This window comes from Pleurodeles waltl, chromosome 6 (genome assembly GCF_031143425.1).
Source record: "Pleurodeles waltl isolate 20211129_DDA chromosome 6, aPleWal1.hap1.20221129, whole genome shotgun sequence".
In the NCBI taxonomy this organism is placed as follows: Eukaryota; Metazoa; Chordata; class Amphibia; order Caudata; family Salamandridae; genus Pleurodeles; species Pleurodeles waltl.
In genome coordinates this window covers 121726440-121745565 of record NC_090445.1, presented here as the reverse complement: position 1 = coordinate 121745565, position 19126 = coordinate 121726440, and the positions used below count along the sequence as shown (strand labels likewise).

Below are 19126 nucleotides of genomic sequence, written 5' to 3'. Positions count from 1 at the left end.
AAAAGTAGTAAAACTGTGCTTGGATATTTACATCTGTGATACGGTGTAGTTGTATCCGTTTGTGCTATTCACAAGGCTTGGAATGTGCACAGAAAATCATGTGATGGGATACCATTTCCTCTGTACAAAGCTCCCTGTGGTGGAGAATTCCTCATGGGAGCATTCATTCCTCTGTGAAATGTACTGGTTTTTCTTACATGTATAGACAGATTTACCTTTGTGTATAGACCCCATTATTTCTAAAATGTGAGGTCATTTGGCTAATGCACCTGTACGGGTAAAAAGGTTTGGGAGTTGTCAACAGCCTTCAGGAAATTTTAGGTTTACTGTGGTTTGTGGCAAGCCAGAGATTATAAGAGGCAAAAATGGCTGACAGAAAACAACAGTGTACCAAGAAGGTTCGTGACCTGTCTGATTTCCCAGATGCGAGGCAAGGCAACAACTCAGTAGGATTGAACTCTTGTGGCTAAATTACCTTCCCACACATCACAGAAACCTCCCCAAGCCATCCAGAACCTAAACGAAGTCTCAGTGATTAATTCACATTGCCAAAGGCAAGTTCACAGCAGTGTCATGGTCCAGTTTATTCCATTGAATTTGAAGTGGTGGGTCCAGGACTCTGTGCTCAGTCAGAGGGGAAAGTGGGCAGTTATTGGTCTAACTGTCGTCACAGTGAAAAGGTAAAAGATGTTGAAATAGACAATTTGGTCGCACAAGCCTCAAGAATGTGTGGAACACTAGATGGAATCCTGTTATTCATAGGTCTTTACAAGGAAACTCCAGTTGACTCGCACTTCAGAGAATCTGAGCATCACCTGGACCCACTAGCCCAGCAGTTGATAATGATAAAATGGAATTTAGGTTTTGGTCCAAGTGTAACCATAAGGCAATATATTTAAACCAGTTTCTGTATTGTACTAGCCCAGTGGCAAAGAAATCCACTTATAGACTAATGGGGTAAAGGGAGAATCATCATCTGGTGCATCGGTAACAGGCTTTCCTGCCACTCACAATTATACTGATAGTACGAGGCAAGTTAAGGACAATTCAGGCTCGCCACCCTTGCAGTCCTAAAAGGCTTCCCGCAGATCCCCAATCTCTGTGATTCTTTCAGTTTCCTGAATTGCATTGGTCAGGAGGGCTACAAGGACCAGACTACTTCCTGAGTAGTTCAGCCTCCCAGGGCTTTCTCCATGAGGATGCAGTCAGTTGGCTTTGTGTTGATCTGCTTGTTCACAGGGCAGTTTCTCAGAGCAGTTTATCTCCCTCTTTTTCCTAGTCTTTTCACAGTTCTAGGCCTCCAAGTAGTGGGCGTCCTTGCAGTCTCAGTAGCATGGCCAAGTCCCTTGTAAATCTCCCCTTAGGCTGGTGCACAGAATCCTCTTGAAGCCCAGATGAAGTAAATGTTTATGGCTCAAAAGAACAGTATTTTTTTCTAGTTTGGGTGCCAGATTTAAACAAAGTAGAAGGTTTCTTTACAGTTGTTTAGAAATCTGGGGCTGTAAAAAGAGAGCATCTTCCTGGATTTTTCAGGAAGAAGTTACTCCAGGATGTTTCTTTATGCATTGTAGAAGGGAGGCTCATCCAAACTGGTGAAGGTGTTTTGAGGACTGTCCACACAGCCTCTGCCAATTTATGCTGGTTTCTAGGCTACACTCAGGTAAACATCATGAGTGTACACAGTTTTTTATTACACAAAATAAGTTAAATGTAGAGCTCAATTTTTTGCTGGCCTGTAGTGCGCTAAGTATTGTGGGTTTTATCCATTAACCCTCTTTTGTAGTTTTCCGTGCATACTGCCAATAATTATTTGTGAGTGGTGTTTGGCTGGAGTTAACATGAAAAATACTTTGCTCACAACTTTGAAGCTGGATGGATGCTGGAGGGCCTTTTTCTTAATGTGAAAATGGGTGGGAGAGTCCCAGTTCTAACGTAAAACCAATTTACAGAGAGCCTCACATATTACAGGTAGCAATTGTAGTATTTGCCAGAACTGTGGGACTTTCTCATGAGGAAACCTTTATAATGTTTCACAGCCCTACTCAATACAAGGAAGGGGAAAAGGGGGCTTTCCTGTCCAATAGGGAAAATGGTCTGGCATGAAAAATAATTCTCCCTTTCCATCCATGTGGCTGCAGTTTTGGAGTAGGAGCCCAGGAACAAAGCACATGTAGGCTGTCTTGTCACAGAAGATGAAAACAACCTGCAGCGAATCCATCTTTTTCCTGGTCCGGCAGACAAAGGGCATGAACACATCATGGCAGCCTGCACCACAGTCATTTTAGAGAAGGCCCGGGTACAGGTTATGTGGAACTGTGCCTATAGTTACTTGAGAGCCAGTTGGCAGCCTCCTGACCAAAGGTGTTAATTTAAATGGCCTTTACATTTGTTGCCAATAAGTTGTCAAGAGCAGCCTCTCACCCCTTAGTCAGGTATGAGAGGGCCATAGACACCCTGGACTACGGGCAGTGCGACCTTTGGGTGTACCTCTAGAGGCAAGGCTGTAATGTTGAATGCCAGGACAATGGGGCACCTTCAGTTGATTAACAGATGGTGTAGTTAATTGAAAATCTGAAAGGGGTGTTTCAGCTTTTCAAGACATGCTAGGGATTCTGTCCGTACAACAGGTAAATCTGTGGTAGTTCAATGGCCTCTGCATTTATATTCAGAAGCACACAATGTGTACAGAATGAACCCTGTTTGCTATCTTGATAGTGCACCTTATGTTATCAGGTCTGACTAGAGCCAGCAGAAGCTATTTCTGAGTGTCTGTTGATGAAGCAGCCATAAAGGCAGGAGAAAGTGAGCAGACCAGATTATCACTTTCAGAAATGACAGAAAACTATAGCTCCATTTGAGTGGAACCACTCCCTGACAAACTCATCTCTTTGATGGTTCCATATGCACCCCCTCCCTTAACATTCCATCTTCCAATTTGGCACTTTCCTTCCTGTCTGATCGTCTTGAAGCCTCTTCTACAGCCCTCCTACAGGCGTGTTAGGTCTGCTGAACTCTGTAAATTTTGCTTTGCGTGCTTCTAATCCACTTTTATCTTTAGTTCTCTGCCAGCCTTGCACCTTCCCTCCCTCTGATAATGTTCCCTTTCGAGCTTTCTTCTATTGTGTATGTCTTCTGTTTTCCTGTCAGTCACATTCCTGCTTCCATCCCTATTGACCCTTCTATGCCTGCCTCCCACACTCCTCTCCTTCTTCTCTTTTATGTGATCTCATTTTGTACTTTCAAGGTTCGGTGACCACTACGAGTGGAACAAGGTGACTTCCTGCATCCATAACATCCTAAGCGGGCAGCGGTGGATCGAGCACTATGGTGAGGTCCTGATCCGAAACACTCAGGACAGTAGCTACCACTGCAAGCTGACTTTCTGCAAGGTAATAACTGCGGACTTACCCCACCCTCTTTTTACCCCCGCATCTACACTTTCTGAAGCTATTTTTTCTTCTGCAAGCTCACATCTACAGATGTACATCACCACTCACTCACCATCCTTTCTGTCACTTCCTAGACAGTGTTATCACCTTATGCAAGGTATAGCCCACAACAGGTCTTTCTTCCTTTTTGCTCTCCTTCCTACTGTGTAAGCCCCCTTCTGTAACATATTGAACACTGACCCACAAGATCTTCCACCATGCAAACCACTGCAATCTTCTGCAGATTATGAACTTGTAACTACCCAACCCCTGTGCAAGTTCTCATGTAAACCGAGAGGTGGGATCAAAGAAGAAAGGATTGAACAAGAGACATTAAATCATGTGTATGTGTATGCCATATCTGTCGTCCCAATCTTAGTGAATTATCAGTTGTCATGCATTGTTAGGACAGTCATAACCAAGTGATATATCTGTTAATATTCTAGAAAAAAAACCAACACGTGACAGTAAGAAAAATTGTTGATGGTGACTAAGTCATGCAGAGAAGGAGACATAGCTTGTACTATTGATAGTGAATCCAATCTAGTAGAGGATATATTATTGAAATTCCTGATCCTTAAGAGGAGCAAGCAAGAAAACCGTATTAGTGTTGTCCATAGACAGGGACTATTGTAAGATGGAAAACACCTTATTCAATCAAGTGAATGGAAAAGTAAGATATTGCATAAAACCTTCGAAGATAAACTATAATGATAGTTGACATTGTTAAATTATGGGCAGAAGGTTTGTGATGCCCATAAGTATAGTTAATAGGGGGTGATGAAATTGTCTTTAATGTAGAAAGTTGTTCTAATTGTAATGTGGAGTTACTCACACCAAAATAAGCGATAGATTAAAGTTCACCACTATGGTGGGCATAATTGCTACCAAAAAACTGATGGATGTAACAAGCCGACTTGTTGTGTACTATGTTGACTGGAAAATTTCATATTAAAAGTGGTTTTTATTAAGATGTTTTTCACTGCACTCAGGACTCTTTCATTCCATGATACCAGATGAACACATCGGATGTACAAACTGGGTAACATAACCACCTCTTGGTATTTTGCATATTATAGTTTTTGTACCAAGTGAAAGCCTGTAACAATAGCCTTGCTATGATCTGACTTGCAGATACAAGTACCAGTAGAGAGTACTCTTGCTTAAATATTCTCACTATGCTTACCATCTTCTCTGGTTAGGACAGATCTCTCCCTTCTTACACTTCTGACTTCTTCCCTTCTCTGCAGATTTCTTTATCCCTTACGCCATTCGTTTTTCCCTCATAATGGTTTTGTTTATTTATCCTGCAATGTCTGCTGATCTCCTAGGGGCGGTACTGGAGCTCCAGTGTGAATGAAGTCCAAGGAGTTGTGGTCAATCAGCGAGGTGCTGTCATCCATCGGCTACATGGAAAGTGGAGCGAGGGCCTCCACTGCGGGGAGGCACCCAACACCAAATGTATCTGGAAACCAAGTGAGTGTGTTGTAGGCAGGGAACGACTGGCCTGTAGGGCAATCAGGCAGTGCCTGATGGGATGGTCCAATAGATCAGTGTGTGGGCCAGTTCTTTAGAAGTTATGGTCTGTTTTATGACAGGGTGGGCCCTTTTACACTGTTGAATTTCCCATTATTACCACTTTTTTTTTTTTAGATCTTGGCTAGACCGTGTATACGCTGTCTCTTCGAGACACGTTGTTTACAGTTAGTGGGCTAGAGCCCGCCCATAGGCTTACAATTAGTTTGCTTCAATGTCTCTCCCATATTGTTTGTTATCATTTGTCATGACTTGCATGCGTCATTCCTCTCCTTGTGTTTGGCCCTCCCCTAGAGCATGAACCAAGTACTTGTGTCCATCACTGCTCCTGTTTTTGGAGCTACTTTTTAAATTGTGCTTAAGTACTTCATACGAGTGCTTTTGTTTTAACTCTTTCCTTACCCCTCCCACCTGCCCCGTCCCTGTTACTATTTTTATTGTCCCGGTTGCTTCTTTTCCCCTTCCACCTGCCCTGTCCCTGTTGCTTCTTTTCCCCTCCTGCCTACCCCAAAAGGAGATTAAGTGAGTTTCCCATAATCACAGGATGTTTGGTTGGTGCCGACTCTAGAACTTGGTTCCCCAGTTACAAAGTCGCCAGCTCTGGCCACACCCTCTCCCTTTAATTATTACATGTAGTTTGAGGAGAACCAGAAAGGTATATGTTCCAATATATTTTATTAAGGCTCAGGAAGAACAGATGTTCAAAGCCAAAACTGACAGCTGCCCACAGACCTGGTAATAAGACTACAAGTTTATGTTTTAGTATAGTCCTGAATTTTCGTAATTTGGGCTAAGTGCTTGTTTTGAAGTGTGCTGGATAGGGTTTGCCTTCTTTTTCAGTGAAAGTATGGCATGGATTTCAAATGTTATTGTCTATGCTTGCTTCTCCGTTTTAGCAAGCAACCCTTTGGATTAAAGCAGCTGGTTGACAGCTTACGGCCCAGGTTCAACATGTCTAAAAGACATTCACATTGACAGTACCAATAACTCTTGTACTGCTGAGAACTATTAGCTTTGCCAGTGCCTGTTTTAGCTATCTGCTTCACTAGGTAGGGGTACTTCCATTGTTTTGTCCCAGCCCAACCCTGGTATTAGAATGGGTTAAGGGTCCATTCCTGATTTGAGGGAATGTTAGTTCTTTGTAGTTATAGTGTGTAACTCGGTCACATGTGAAGGTCTACTGAATACAGTCATGATGGAGGCCATGCTAAAGAAGAGATGTGGCCAATTGGCTACAGCTGCAGACTTTGGAGGGGGGGTATACGGTTTGAATCCTGGCTGATCTCAGCTCAACATCGTTTTTTTAATGCATATTTATTTATGAATTGTTAGAAGAACACATCTCAGTACTGTAGGAAGCTGGCCTGGTGTTTGGTGGGTACCCAAGGTACTTACACTTTACACCAGGTCCTGGTATACCCTCTCAGTGAAGTGTAGGCAGTGTCTAGAAGCCAGGCTCTCTAGAGGTAGCTGTGGAAGAGCAGCCAAGGCTTATCTAGGAGACATGCAAAGCTCATGTAATACCACTGTGGTCACACAGCACTTACACACATGAAAGAAAACACTCAGTTGTACAAAAATAAAGGTATTTTATTTTTAGAAGACATCACCACAAAATACTATACAGGTAACCCACCCTTAGGAGGTAAGTAATACACTAAATATATACACTGTTAATCAGAAACGGGCATAGAAAAGGTGAGAAAACAGTGCAATTAGCAATAACCAATAGTGACCTCAGGGGAAGCACAAACTATATACTAAAAAAATGAAATGCGAACAAGGTACCCTCACCTAGGTAAGTAAAATGTGTAGAGGGGAGCTGGGAGTACTAGAAAACCACAAATGTAAGTAACAGTACCGCCCAGCGACCAGGAATGCAGGAGTAAAACACTGGATTTTCCCCGAACCACCCAAAAGGAGAAAAAGAAGACACCAAAAGAAGACTACAAGAAAACCAGTGGTGGATTCCTGAAGAAAGAAGACCTGTCGAGGGAGGGGACCAAGTAGAAGAGTCACAGTGAAGTCCACGAGGAGTAGAGACTACTACCCACCCAGCTGTGGATGCAGGAGTTGGTCGACAGTGATGAAGAACATGTCAGCACTGCAGCTCTGGAGCCGGAGAAGAGTTCCTGATGGATGCAGATGACGTCCCACGCTGGAAGGAAGATTGCAGATGGGTGCTGGTTCAGGAATTCCACCAACAAGTCTTGGCAAAGGCAAATTTGGGGTTAGTGGAAAAGAGGTGTGCCGGGGACCAGCAAGGCCCAGGGGGGCTCAACCCAGGATGGGGTGTCACAAGCGACCCTCAGCGTCTAAGAGAAGCACAGGAGTAGGGGCAGCACACACACGAGTCCCACAGGATGGGGACACAGGAGTCACAGAAGAAGTCCACGCAGAAATACAAAAGAGGATCCCACCACGCAGCAGGAGAACCACGTAGGAGGCTGTGCTTTGCAGGAGGGAGTGCTGAGGCTACACGTTGCCTGAAGATCCCTTGGAGGAGATGCAAACAAGCTTTGGCTGCTGCAAGAGTCACGGTGCATGGAGGTACTGACCTGCGTGGGAAGGCCAAAGGCTTACCTCCACTAAAGTTGGACAGCTGGCAGAGAGGATCAAGAGGACAACTCCGGACCACCAACACCCGTGATGCAGGATCCACACAGCTCAGCAGGATAGGGGATCCACGCAGCCGGTCATCACTTGTTGTAGGTGCCTGCGGTTGCAGGGAAGTGACTCCTTCACCCCAAGGGAGATTCCTTCTCTTCCTTCTTGTGCAGGCTGAAGAATCGCAGTCTTCTGAGGATGCACAGCAGGGTAAATGTTGCAAAGCTCGCAGGAGACCTGGAAACAAGGTTGCTGAAGAGTCCTTTCTTCTTGGAAGCAGCTTGTCGAGTCCTGGAGGTTCCAGTTGCGGTTCTGGAGGCCAGAAGTCGAAGCAGAGGTTGCAGAGTAGTCCTGCTGGAATCTTGCAAGCCGAATCGGAGGACCCACCCAACAGAGAGACCCTCAATAGCCCTGAAAGGAGGGTTGATCACCTAACCAGGTAAGCACCTAGCAGGAGGGGGCTCTGATGTCACCTGCCTGGCCTGGCCACTCAGGTGCTCCCAGAGTTCCCTGCCAACCTTGGAAACAAGATGGCAGAACCCAGGGACCCTCTGGAGGAGCTCTGAGCACCAGCCCTGGGGTGGTGATGGACAGGGGAGTGGTCACTCCCTTTTCCATTGTCCAGTTTCACGCCAGAGAAGGGACTGTGGGTCCCTGAACCGGTGTGGACTGGTTTGTGCCCTTCAAAGCAAACCAGTGACTTGTGGAGGCTACCCCTCCCAAGCAAGTCACACGTATTTCCAAAGGGAGAGGGTGTTACATCCCTCTCCCCAGGGAAATCCTTTGTTCTGCCTTCCTGGGCTTGATAAGATCAAGCAGCAAGAGGGCAGCAACCTGTCTGAGGTGTGGCAGCAGCTGGGCTTCCCTTAAAAGCCTGTAAGACTATTAGTAGCAATTCTGGGGGTCCTCTATGGAGCCCCACAGAGTGCATGAAATCATACTTCCAATACTTGCAACAGTATTGGGGTATGATTCAGATATGTTTGTACCAAACATGCCCAGGTTTGGAGTTACCAGTATGTAGCTGGACATAGGTAGTGACCTATGTCCAGTACACACGTAAAATGGCGTCCCCGCACTGACGAAGTCCAGGAAAATGGATCTGGAGTTTGTGGGAGCACCTCTGCTATTGCAAGGGTGCCCTCACACACAGGTACCCTGCACCCTGCCCTCTAGGCTGTGAGGGCCTACCGTAGGGGTAATTATAGTGACCTGGTGTAGTGACCTGTAGTAAAAACAAGTGCATGCACCCGTTTCACGCAGGCTACAATGGCAGGCCTGCATAACCCTTTGCATGGGTTCCCTATGGGTGGCAGAATAACTGCAGCAGCCTTAGGGATCCCCTGGATCCCCAGTGCCCTGGGTACCTATATACTAGGGACTTACATGGAGGGGCCAGTATTCCAATTGTGGAAGGAAAAAGGTACAGTTTAGAGGAGAGAGCAAAACTACTGGGGTCCTGGTTAGCAGGAACCCAGTAGACACAGTGAACCAAACTAATAACATTCAGAAAATGGGGGTAACCATGCCAAGAAAGAGGGTACTTTCCTACAAGTGCATTGTAATCCTATTATTGATGAATCTCCAAGCAACACTTGCAAACACATTCCAGAAACAGCGGACAGGATCAAAATATTACACGCTACCATGTATCCGAGAAACTCTACCACTCAAAATAAGATTGATAATAACGGTCACATCAATTAAAGGGAACATTGCAGACATTCTCAGGATCAGACATTTACAATCATTACAAAGTAAGGGTACTAAAAGTTGAACAATACCAAACGTTATATAGAATTTCCCCTATCCTCCTATCCCTCCCCCCGGTGCTTTCCAGTCATCTTGTGTAGTGATAAGTAGTATGCTTTTCGTTACTGGTTTTCTACCGCCTAGCATGTATATAGTTCTGCAGTCAACAAAAAGTCATATAAAAAGATCTAAGGTTATTCAGACATGGTCAGGTACATTCATTTAATTTAATCTCCACATGCCTAAAAAATTGGTAATATCTGCTACGCTTGTAAAGTGCTTTGAGGCCATGGGGCTTAGTTTACATTGTATAAACCTGCAAAATAAAACATTCTTTCCTTCCTTAACAGATTGCATGCCCAGAGATTATGAGAAGTACTATGGTTTCACCCAGTTTGCCCTGGAGCTGAATGAGTTAACAGCAGACCTAAAGCCCTTTTTACCTGCAACAGATTCACGACTACGGCCTGACCAAAGGTAAGTCGGATGTAATCATTGTTTGGTTAAATAGACAATTGTAGGCGCACTGAATTGGGGAATAGTGCAGTTTGATGTATGTAAATGGATGAATAGAGTCACTGGGTTCCTTTGTTAGCTGTAATATTCTCTTATACATTACTACATTTCATACAATATTACATATGGATACCGTCGGGTAGAACAACTTGCCTTACATTATTCATTACGATTCACTCATAAATGTCTACCTTAATAGTCTGCATGCACGTTTCTGCTTGTACATAGTTGAAGTTGTGTACTGTGCATGTCCCCCTATGTGAGCACAGTTGGGTATTGTCAGAAATTAGTTTGTTGGTTGACTGAGGTGTGGGCCCTGGTGAAGAAGCAAGCACAATTTTTGTCAGAGTAAGGCACAAGCAAACCCCTAAATTATCCTGTGCTCACCCTCTGGTAGCTTGGTACAGAGCAGTCAGGCATAACTTGAAGGCATTGTGTAAAGTATCTGGTAGAGGCTTCCAGTTGCAGATTCCTCACCTTAGAATTTCCCCCAGGCATCAGCGTGGATCCAAAGAGTTTTCTCGAGCAGTACCCATGTGGACCGTCGGGTGACGTCGGGCTGCTTTGCGTCTGTTGTTGGCGTTGTGCATGCCGGATATGATGTCGCGGACCTATGTAGGTGTCACACCTGTGCACTGAGGCCAGTTCTTTTCTTTCTGCACCAGCCTTTGCGCAGATCTGAAGAAGAGCTGCCCCTACAGTCATTTTTTGACTGGACTTTTTTACTTTTGTCAAAACCTTTTTCGGCACTCTGGTGCTTCGAGATGTCATCATGGAAGACCGGATTCAAGCCTTGTGACTCCTGTCATCGGATGATCTCCTTGACGGATCTGCACCTCGTGTGTCTTTGGTGTTTGGACCACAATCACAGCCCAGAGTTGTGCTCTGAGTGCCTGCCCACGAATCCAAAAGTTTTGAGGGAGCGATTCCCACAGCTACTTGTGGACCAGCTCTGTCTTGCTTCCAGTCTCGGTCAAGAGGGTCCTGAGACTGGTCACGGAGCCCCCTTCTCTTCTTCGTCCCACTCTAAGTCCTCTGGATGTTCGGGTAAGCATAAGAAGAAGTTGAAGAAGAGCAAGCAATCGTCGTCCTGTCGGTTGGCTGATGCAGCACGGGAAAAGGAGCGTCGTTGCTGTAGGCCCCCATCCTCTGGGCCTACCTCTGGGTCGGCTCTGTGCCTCCCTTTGTTTCTGGGAGCCGGAGCCACCCCTGCCCTACTCCATGAGTTCTATGAGGCCATGCACCTCATCTTTGGTCACTCCAACCCTGCTGGGCAACTTTGGGACCCGCGGGGTCGGCAGGGCCCCCTTGGGTTCCGCCACAGTGGCTTTGGCCTCAGCTCCAGATAACATCCAGGGATCTGTTCCCAGATCCGAACCGCCATTGATCATGCCACCTCGACCTTCCCCGATGACGGTTCTGATGTTGACACTCCTAACACCGCCCATGCCCATGGCTTACAACAATCCCATTCTCATTGCCGACTCTGGAATACAGCCGCACTGGTGTCACGCAGCGCTGACTCAAACTTCGGCAGGGACTTTTCTTCCTAGGTCTAAATCTTATGGGTTTGGTTTTGAAGAGTTCGCTGGACCCTTTAGAATACTAGCTTGACAACCCTATGGATTCTGCTGTGCACCTGGGTGAAGTCAGTGGTCTGGACACTTACCCTGACACTGGTATGTTTTCTTCCCCTACCATGGCTATGGAGGAGGGGACATCCTATTCAATAATGGTGAGGAGAGCAGCCTTGAGCTGCCTTCAGTGGCTGTCAGGACTAACCTAATGACTAAGGTACTTCATACCTGGGGCTTTCACCTCTGAATCCCATTTTGTCCTTTTAATAAAGCCCTCCCCGATGTCCTGCTGGGGACGTGGTCCAAACCCAGCACAGGGACGCCTGTAAACAGGACAATAGCCCACCACCATAGGCCTACGCCTAACGACTTAGTGTTCCTGAAACAGCACCCCCACCTCTGAGATCTTGGTTAGCCAAGCCTCCACGTGCGGTGGTGCTTTCCCTTCTGTAACCCCAGATACGGAAATCTGAGAGGCTGGATCACCATGGGAAGATGTTTTCTTCCTCCACCCTGGCAGTGAACACTGTATGCCTTCAAGGCACAAATCTCTTCTGAACAAAGCAGACTTGACGCTCAAGCACTTTAAGGAGTCCCAAGCTACAGCCCGGTCCTTAGGCCTTGCAGCTGCCCCTCGCCCCCCTTAGTCTGCTTTTTGTCCCTTTTATGGCTACAGAAGGGGCACTCAATCACGTCCGTTTCCCTCCAGCCACTGTGCCGCGCATGCAGCCCAGTCTCTATGGCCGAGGACGTGGGATCTAGCGTCCCCTTGAATAAGTGAACCAGCGGTCTAGCCAGTGCACTCCCCCACTACACCCCATCCCCCGTTCCCTTCTGCTACACCCTCCAAGCCTTCCTAGTCTGACACACTCCCATCAGGGACCAGTTGGAGGCAGGATTCGCCATCACTTGTCCCGCTGGCAGTCCATCACGTCAGAAAGGTGGATTTTGCAAATAGTCCGAAGGGGCTACTCCCTCCCCTTCAAAACTTCCCCTATCTCCATGACCCCATTCTACAATTGCATGACGGAGGATCACTTGGTACTTCTTCGCAAGGAAGTTATGGCATTCTTGGCCAAGGGAGCCATAGTGAGGGTCCCTGTGCCAGAAGTAGGTCATGGTTGTTATTCCCACTACTTTCTGGTACCCAAAAAGGACAAGGGCCTCCGCCCTATCCTAGACCTTTGGTCCCTCAGTCCCTTCCTTTGGAAGGAGAAGTTCAAAGTGCTCACCCTGGTTCAGGATCGTTCAGATTCTTTGGACCCTGGAGACTGGATGATAGTGTTGAACTTGCAGGGCACTTATTTTAACATCCCTGTCCTGCCTGCCCACAAGCACTACTTGCAGTTCATGGGGGACTACAAGTGCTTTCAGTTCACAGTGCTCCCTTTTTGCCTTACCAGTGCCCCTTGGGTGTTCACCAAAGTGATGGGGGTGGTCGCAGCTCATCTACGCAGGTCAGGGGTTTCAGTCTTCCCTACCTTGGCGACTGTATGTTGAAAGTGGGCTTGCCCCAACCTGTCGTCTCCCACCTCCAGACTACGTTGGATCTCCTGCATTTACTGGGGTTCATTATAAACGTGCCGAAGTCACATCAGGCTCCCTTTCATCGGAGCTGTTCTGGACACAGTGCTGTTTTGTGCTTTTGCTCTAGAGCGACCGGTCCAGGTTATTCAGGCTACGATACCAATATTTCAGCCTCTATCCTGGATTTCGGTGAGAATGACTCTGAGGCTGCTGGGCCTCATGGCCTCCTGCATCCTGCTAGTAAATCATGCTAGGTGGTATATGTGGGCTCTGCAGTGGGACCTAAATTTCCTGTGGGCTCAGCATCAGGGAAATCTTTCCAACATGGTTCAGATCTCGGAGGGGACCGCACATGATCTGCATGATTGTTTTGAACCGCAGTTGGGTCAGAGGCAGATCCCTCTCCCTTCCCCAGCCAGATTGCATAGTAGCGACAGATGCGTCACTGCTGGGATGGGGCCGGCTACATGGGAGAGGCAGAGATCAGAGGCGTCTGGTCTCCAGAGGAGTCCGGGCTCCACATCAGTCTTCTGCAGCTGAGGGCAATCAGGCTGGCATTGAAAGCATTTGTTCCCTCTCTCAAAGGGAAAGTGGTGCAGGTGTCCACGAACAACACTACCATCATGTGGTACTACAACAAGCAGGGTGGTGTGGGGTTGTGGGCCCTTTGTCAGGAGGCTCTGCACCTCTGGACATGGCTGGAACATCATGGCAGTTCCATGTTGGTTTAACACCTGGCAGGCTCTCTGAATGCCAGAGTGGACGAACTCGGCTGACAATGCCTGGTGTACCACGAATTATGTCTGCATCCGGAGGTGACACAAGCCCTCTTTCAGTAATGAGGAGAACCTTGGTTAGATCTGTTAAAATAAAGCTTAATTTAATAAATAGGACAAAACTAAAACAACAAAAATCCAATCAGTAGAACTTGAGGTATGAATTCTTAAAGAATACACTATAGAATAGTGTTTAAAAGCAAAAAGCACCAACTGGGGAATCTGGTTGCGCCGGATCAGGACAGAATCAAAAGTCAAAAGTTCAGGCTGAAAGTGATGGAGAGTGGGCCGGCAGTAGGGACCCACTTAAGCCCACTGACAAAAGTACCAAAAATCCGGGTTGCAGAGTGTTGCGTGGATTACAGTCGAAGATGCTTTGTGAAGCCCGATGCGTTGGTTCTTTGCAGCGAGGCTTCAGTGCGAGGTCCTGTTGCATCGACGTAGAGGATCCCGTTGATGGGGCTTGCAATGTGAAGAACGATGTCAGAGGTGCATTTTGCAGCTGAGGGGATGCGTCTTTTCTGATGAGCGGTGAAGTTGCGGTGCAGAGCTTTGGCTTAGTTGTTGAGGCTTCTGTCAACGAGGGATTTAATGTCCTGTTCCAAAGAAGCGTCTCACAATGGCGGTTCTGAAGGCGATGCATTAACCCCAAAATGCGGGATGTGGCAGAGATGCAAATCTTCTCCACTAGGTCCAATCCATGCAAGAGCGGTCATGCGTCAGATCTGCGTGAAGCTGCATCGCTCAGCTGAGAAGATGTCTGTTCTGCTTGGGATGCACTGCTCAGCAGAGAATATGCGTTGTTCCCTCTGGGAAGCACCTGAGGCCCACTTTCAAGTGTCCAGGACTAAGTGAGCGCCACCTGGCAGGGTATACACAGGTGGCAGAGTCTAGGTGCAGAAGCAGGGAGGTTGGAAGTCTTTTATGTATCTGAGACTTCAGATCAGAAGGCCAACCAACTAACCCTTAGAGTCTCTCCGGGTTCTGGGTTGGAGAGATGCAGGCCCAGTCCTTCTCAATCCTAGGCAGGAGGGCAGCAGGCAGCGGGTCACCACAGCAGAGCGGGAGTCCGGTAATGTAGGAAGCTGGCTCTATATGGTGGACCAAAATGAGAGACACTGTGCAAAAAGTCCAAGCAATCCCCAGAGGCACAAATGACATCCCAAATGCTCTCTTTTTGGGTAGTTTGATCGACCAGTTAGGCATATCCGAGGGTAGTGCTAAACATGTATGTCACACACTCCTGCATTAAGTGAGAGACACACTCAATAAAGAAATCTGACACATTTATAAAAAATAATACATGGTTTTATGTAAATTGTGATACCAAGGTCACCGGAGTCAGGTGAGTACTTTTCGGGTTATGCATTTTTGGACTTTTTAAAAGTAGACGGGGCATTTTCCAGGAAGCTGCAATGCAATCCTATGGAGGAAAACAAAAACGGCAAGCCAGGGCCAATCTAGACTTAAGGTGAGTTTGGGGCAAAGTCTAAGGCCACAATAACAGGTCGCCTCGGGGATCTCTGGTGCATCCGGGTAAAGAATGTTATGGCGTTGGGTGTCTATGGGGATTGGTCCAATTACTAAGTCACTGCAGGGATGGACTGGAAGGACAGTCCAGGGAAACCCCCAGGAGGTCCTGACACTTGAGGTCCTCGGGCACATGGGCACACTCAGTCCAGTCCTCCTTGGGCTCTAGGGCGTGGGTGCAGGGGTGTCTTATGGCATTGGGTCCGGTTCTGGAGTTCCTTGCGGTTACAGAGGGCCTGCAGAAACACTCTGCAGTCATGGACTGGGGGTCTAGTCCAACCAAGCCAACAAGTGGGCTCAGGTCTCACGAGGTGGGGAGACGTGGGGACTTTCTTGGTTCTCTTCTCCAGGGACCGGGGCGGACGGGTGCGTTGGGTCTTTGTCTCCTGGTCACTCACAGTTGCATTGGGGTCGACAAAGTCTGCAGATGCCGTCGTCAAGTCCACAGTGGGTGGGCTTCTTTTCTGGAGGGTCTGAGGACCACGCTGACATTGTTGGTCCACTTCAACCCAGGCAAAGGCTGGGTGGCCCTGGTACAGTGGTGATGCCTGGTGTGGGGTTTTTGGCGGTCCTGGTCCTCTCAGGTCTTTCGTGGGTGCCTGCAGAAGCAAGGGAGCAGCTCCTCTACTCCAAGTAGTTCCTCTTGGCGATTGGCGAAGCACTGACAGCTCTCCCAGTTTCTTGGAGGCTGCAGCGGCAGGAAAGGTCAGTTGCTCCTCAAGGGTCGGGTGCAGCAGGCAGGCCGACAGAGTTGGTGCCAAGTCAATTGTGCTCTTCGGTTCTCGGGTTCAGCAGGCTTCTTGCCCACTCCTTCTGTTGTGTCCAGTCTTTTTGTCATGGTTATCCTCACTTTTTGCCTACTACCAGTATGAATAGACTGTTTTCACTGGGGTCCTGCTAACTAGGACCCCAGTGATTGTGCTCTCTCCCTATAACTTTTGTTGCCTAGGACTTTGCACACCCCACAATTGCCATACTGGTGCCCCCTTATAAGTCCCTAGTATAGGGCATTGGTGCACCCGTGTTGCCCCATGGGCTGCAGAATGTATTGTGCCACCCATGGGAGCCCATGCAAAATGTGTCTGCAGCCCTGAAAAGGTGCATGCACCCTTTCACTACAGGTCACTGCACCAGGTCACTTTAAGTCACCCCTGTGGTAGTCCCACCTAGCCCAGAGGGCAGGATGCAGGTCCCTGTGTGTGAGGGCATCCCTCCATGAGAAGAGGTGTCTCTACAAACTCCAGCTCCATTGCACTGGACTTGTAAGTGCGGTGAAGCCATTTTACCTGTGTAACCGGACACAGGTTACACGTGTCCAGCTACATAATGGTAACTCTGAATCTTGGCACGTTGGGTATCAAACCTGTCTGAGTCATACCCCAATACTGTTACCAGTATTGGTTGCATGATTCCATACATTCTGGGGGCTCCTTGGATGACACCCCCAGTATTGCTCCTACCACTCTTCCAGGGTTTTGCAGGCAGCCTGCCCTGCTGCTTTCCTCCAAATAGGTTTCTGCCCTCCTGCTGCTTGACCAGCTCAAGCACGGGGAGGCAGAACAAAGGATTTCCTGTGGGAGAGGGAGGCAACCCCGCTCTCTCCTTTTGAAATAGGTATTACATGGTTTGGGAGGGGTAGCCTTCCCAAGCCACTGGTATGTTTTGAAGGACACATTTGGTGCCCTCCTTGCACAAACCGGTTTGCACCAGCCCAGGGACCCCCGGTCCCTGCTCTGGCTCGAAACTGGACAAAGGTAAGGTACGTAACTACTTCTCTGTCCATCACCACCCCAGTGGTGGTGCCCAGAGCATCTCCAGGTGGCCACTTGGTTCTGCCATCTTGAAACCCAGATGTGCCGAGGCCCCTGGAAGCATCTGAGTGGTCAGGTCAGGCAGGTGAAGTCACAGCCCCCTCCTGATAGGTGATAACCTTGCTAGGAGACCAGTCCCCTTTTCATCTTCTGGCCACTGGAACCGCAACTGTACTCTCCAAGAACCGACAAGCTGCAACTCTGGTGAAGGCTTTGCAACATTGTTTATCCAGCTCCTTCCAGCAACTGCAACATTTCCCCGGCTGTGCGTCTTCTGTGGTTGGCAAGACGTCAGCCTGCAGCAAGAAACAAGAAGGAATCTCCCTTAGAGTGAAGGAGTCACGCCCCTTCATCTGCAGGCAACAACTTTATCGATGTCTGGCTGGGTGGATCTGCTCTCCTCTGAAACTGTGTGGATTCTGCATCACAGGTGGTGGTCTGGAGTGGTTCCCTTGGTCCTCTCTGCCAGCTGTCCAACTTGGGAGACGGTAAATCCTTGACTTACTTTGCAGGACAGTACCCCTGTGCGCCGCGACTCTTGCAGCGACTAAGGCTTGTTTGCTCCTGCTCCAAGGGATCTTCTGGCTCCGTCTAGCTCTGGCCTCCAGCACTTCATCCTGCCAAGCACAGTTCCCCCTCCTGCTCCAGTGACCTGGGACTCCTCTTCAGATGTGCTGACTGGGACTCACTGCGACTAACTGTGCCTACTGCCAGTGGGTTGCCTGTGGGGGCTGCATGTGCTTCTGTTGGCTCTCCGGACTTCTGTGGGTCTCCTCTGACTCCCCTCCAAGGGTCGAGTGCCCTGGGCCTTGCTGGTCCTATTCAGCCTTGCAACTCTTTTTTTACTCCTCTTACATTTGCCAAGGCTTGTTGGTGGTTCTCCTTTACCACTGACCATCTGCATCCCGGTGACTGACGTGGGGCACCATCTGCTCTGCTCCGGGGGACTCCTCTTTGGGTCCTGCACTGCACAGAAGGTCTTCTTCTTCCCCCATTTACACTGTCCTGCATCTACAGAAGGGTGGGTAGTGGCTCCTGCCACTACAGGGCACTCCAACATGAACTGGATTCGGTCCCCTTCTTTTGCGGGTCCTTTTCTGTCAGAATCCACCTTTGGGTTTCTCCAGTCCGGTCTAGGTCTTGCACAATCCTTTTGCTAAGTTATGCTAGTTTTGGGGAAATCCAGGTACTTACCTCTGCTCTTCTGGTTGCTGGAGATCCCCTCTTGGGGGTTCCTAGTTGTTCCAGCTACCCTCTAACTACTCCACATCCTTGAGTGGGGGGGACTGTATCTCCGTTTCCACTTACTTAGTATATAGTTTGGCCCTCCCCTAAGGCTTTCACTAATTTTTACCAGTGCTTGTTGTTTATATGCTCCTTACTGATTGCTATTGTATATATAATTAGTGTGTATGTACCTCCAGTTTGGGGGTGGGGGGTACTGCCTATTAGTATTCTAGTATTTGTGTTACCATAATTAAGTACCTCTATTTTTGTAACACTGTGTGGTTCTTTCATGTGTGATAGTGCTGTGTGACTATAGTGATATTGCATAAGCTTTGCATGTCTCCTAGATAAGTCTTGGCTGCTCATCTACAGCTACCGCTAGAGAGGCCTGGCTTCCTATACACTGCCTACACTTCACTAATAGGGGATACCCAGACCTGGTATAGGGTGATAACACCATAGGTGTCCACCACACCCAGACCAGTTTGCTATACTAAGGATCTGGTATCAGTGGGTCCCCTAAATACTCAATTTAGTGGATGTTCGGGGTAGTGGAGGGTAGAAGCCTCTAGATGACCACTTCATGTGGGGAGTGGGCATCACCCTGTCCAGGATTCCTAAAGTTCGATGGCATCTGTCGCTGTAGATACGCATGTTCTGCAATAGCTCGCCATCTGGTGTTGGGCCGGAGTGTTACAAGTTGTTTTTCTTCGAAGAAGTCTTTCGAGTCACGGGACCGAGTGACTGCTCCTTTTGTCTCCATTGCGCATGGGCGTCGACTCCATCTTCGATTGTTTTTTTTCCGCCATCGGGTTCGGACGTGTTCCTGTCGCTCCGAG

The 19126-nt window shown here is 48.1% G+C and overlaps 1 protein-coding gene across 2 annotated transcripts in view; it reads left to right on the top strand.

Annotated features, from left to right (window-relative positions):
* OSBPL7 (oxysterol binding protein like 7) overlaps positions 1–19126 on the top strand; it is a 223334-nt gene that overhangs the window by 172530 nt on the left and 31678 nt on the right. For both annotated transcript variants that reach the window (XM_069237506.1, XM_069237507.1), the window contains 3 exons: positions 3245–3389; positions 4760–4904; positions 9674–9800. In XM_069237506.1, the coding sequence (XP_069093607.1) occupies positions 3245–3389; positions 4760–4904; positions 9674–9800 (417 nt within the window). The remainder of the gene's footprint in view (positions 1–3244; positions 3390–4759; positions 4905–9673; positions 9801–19126) is intronic.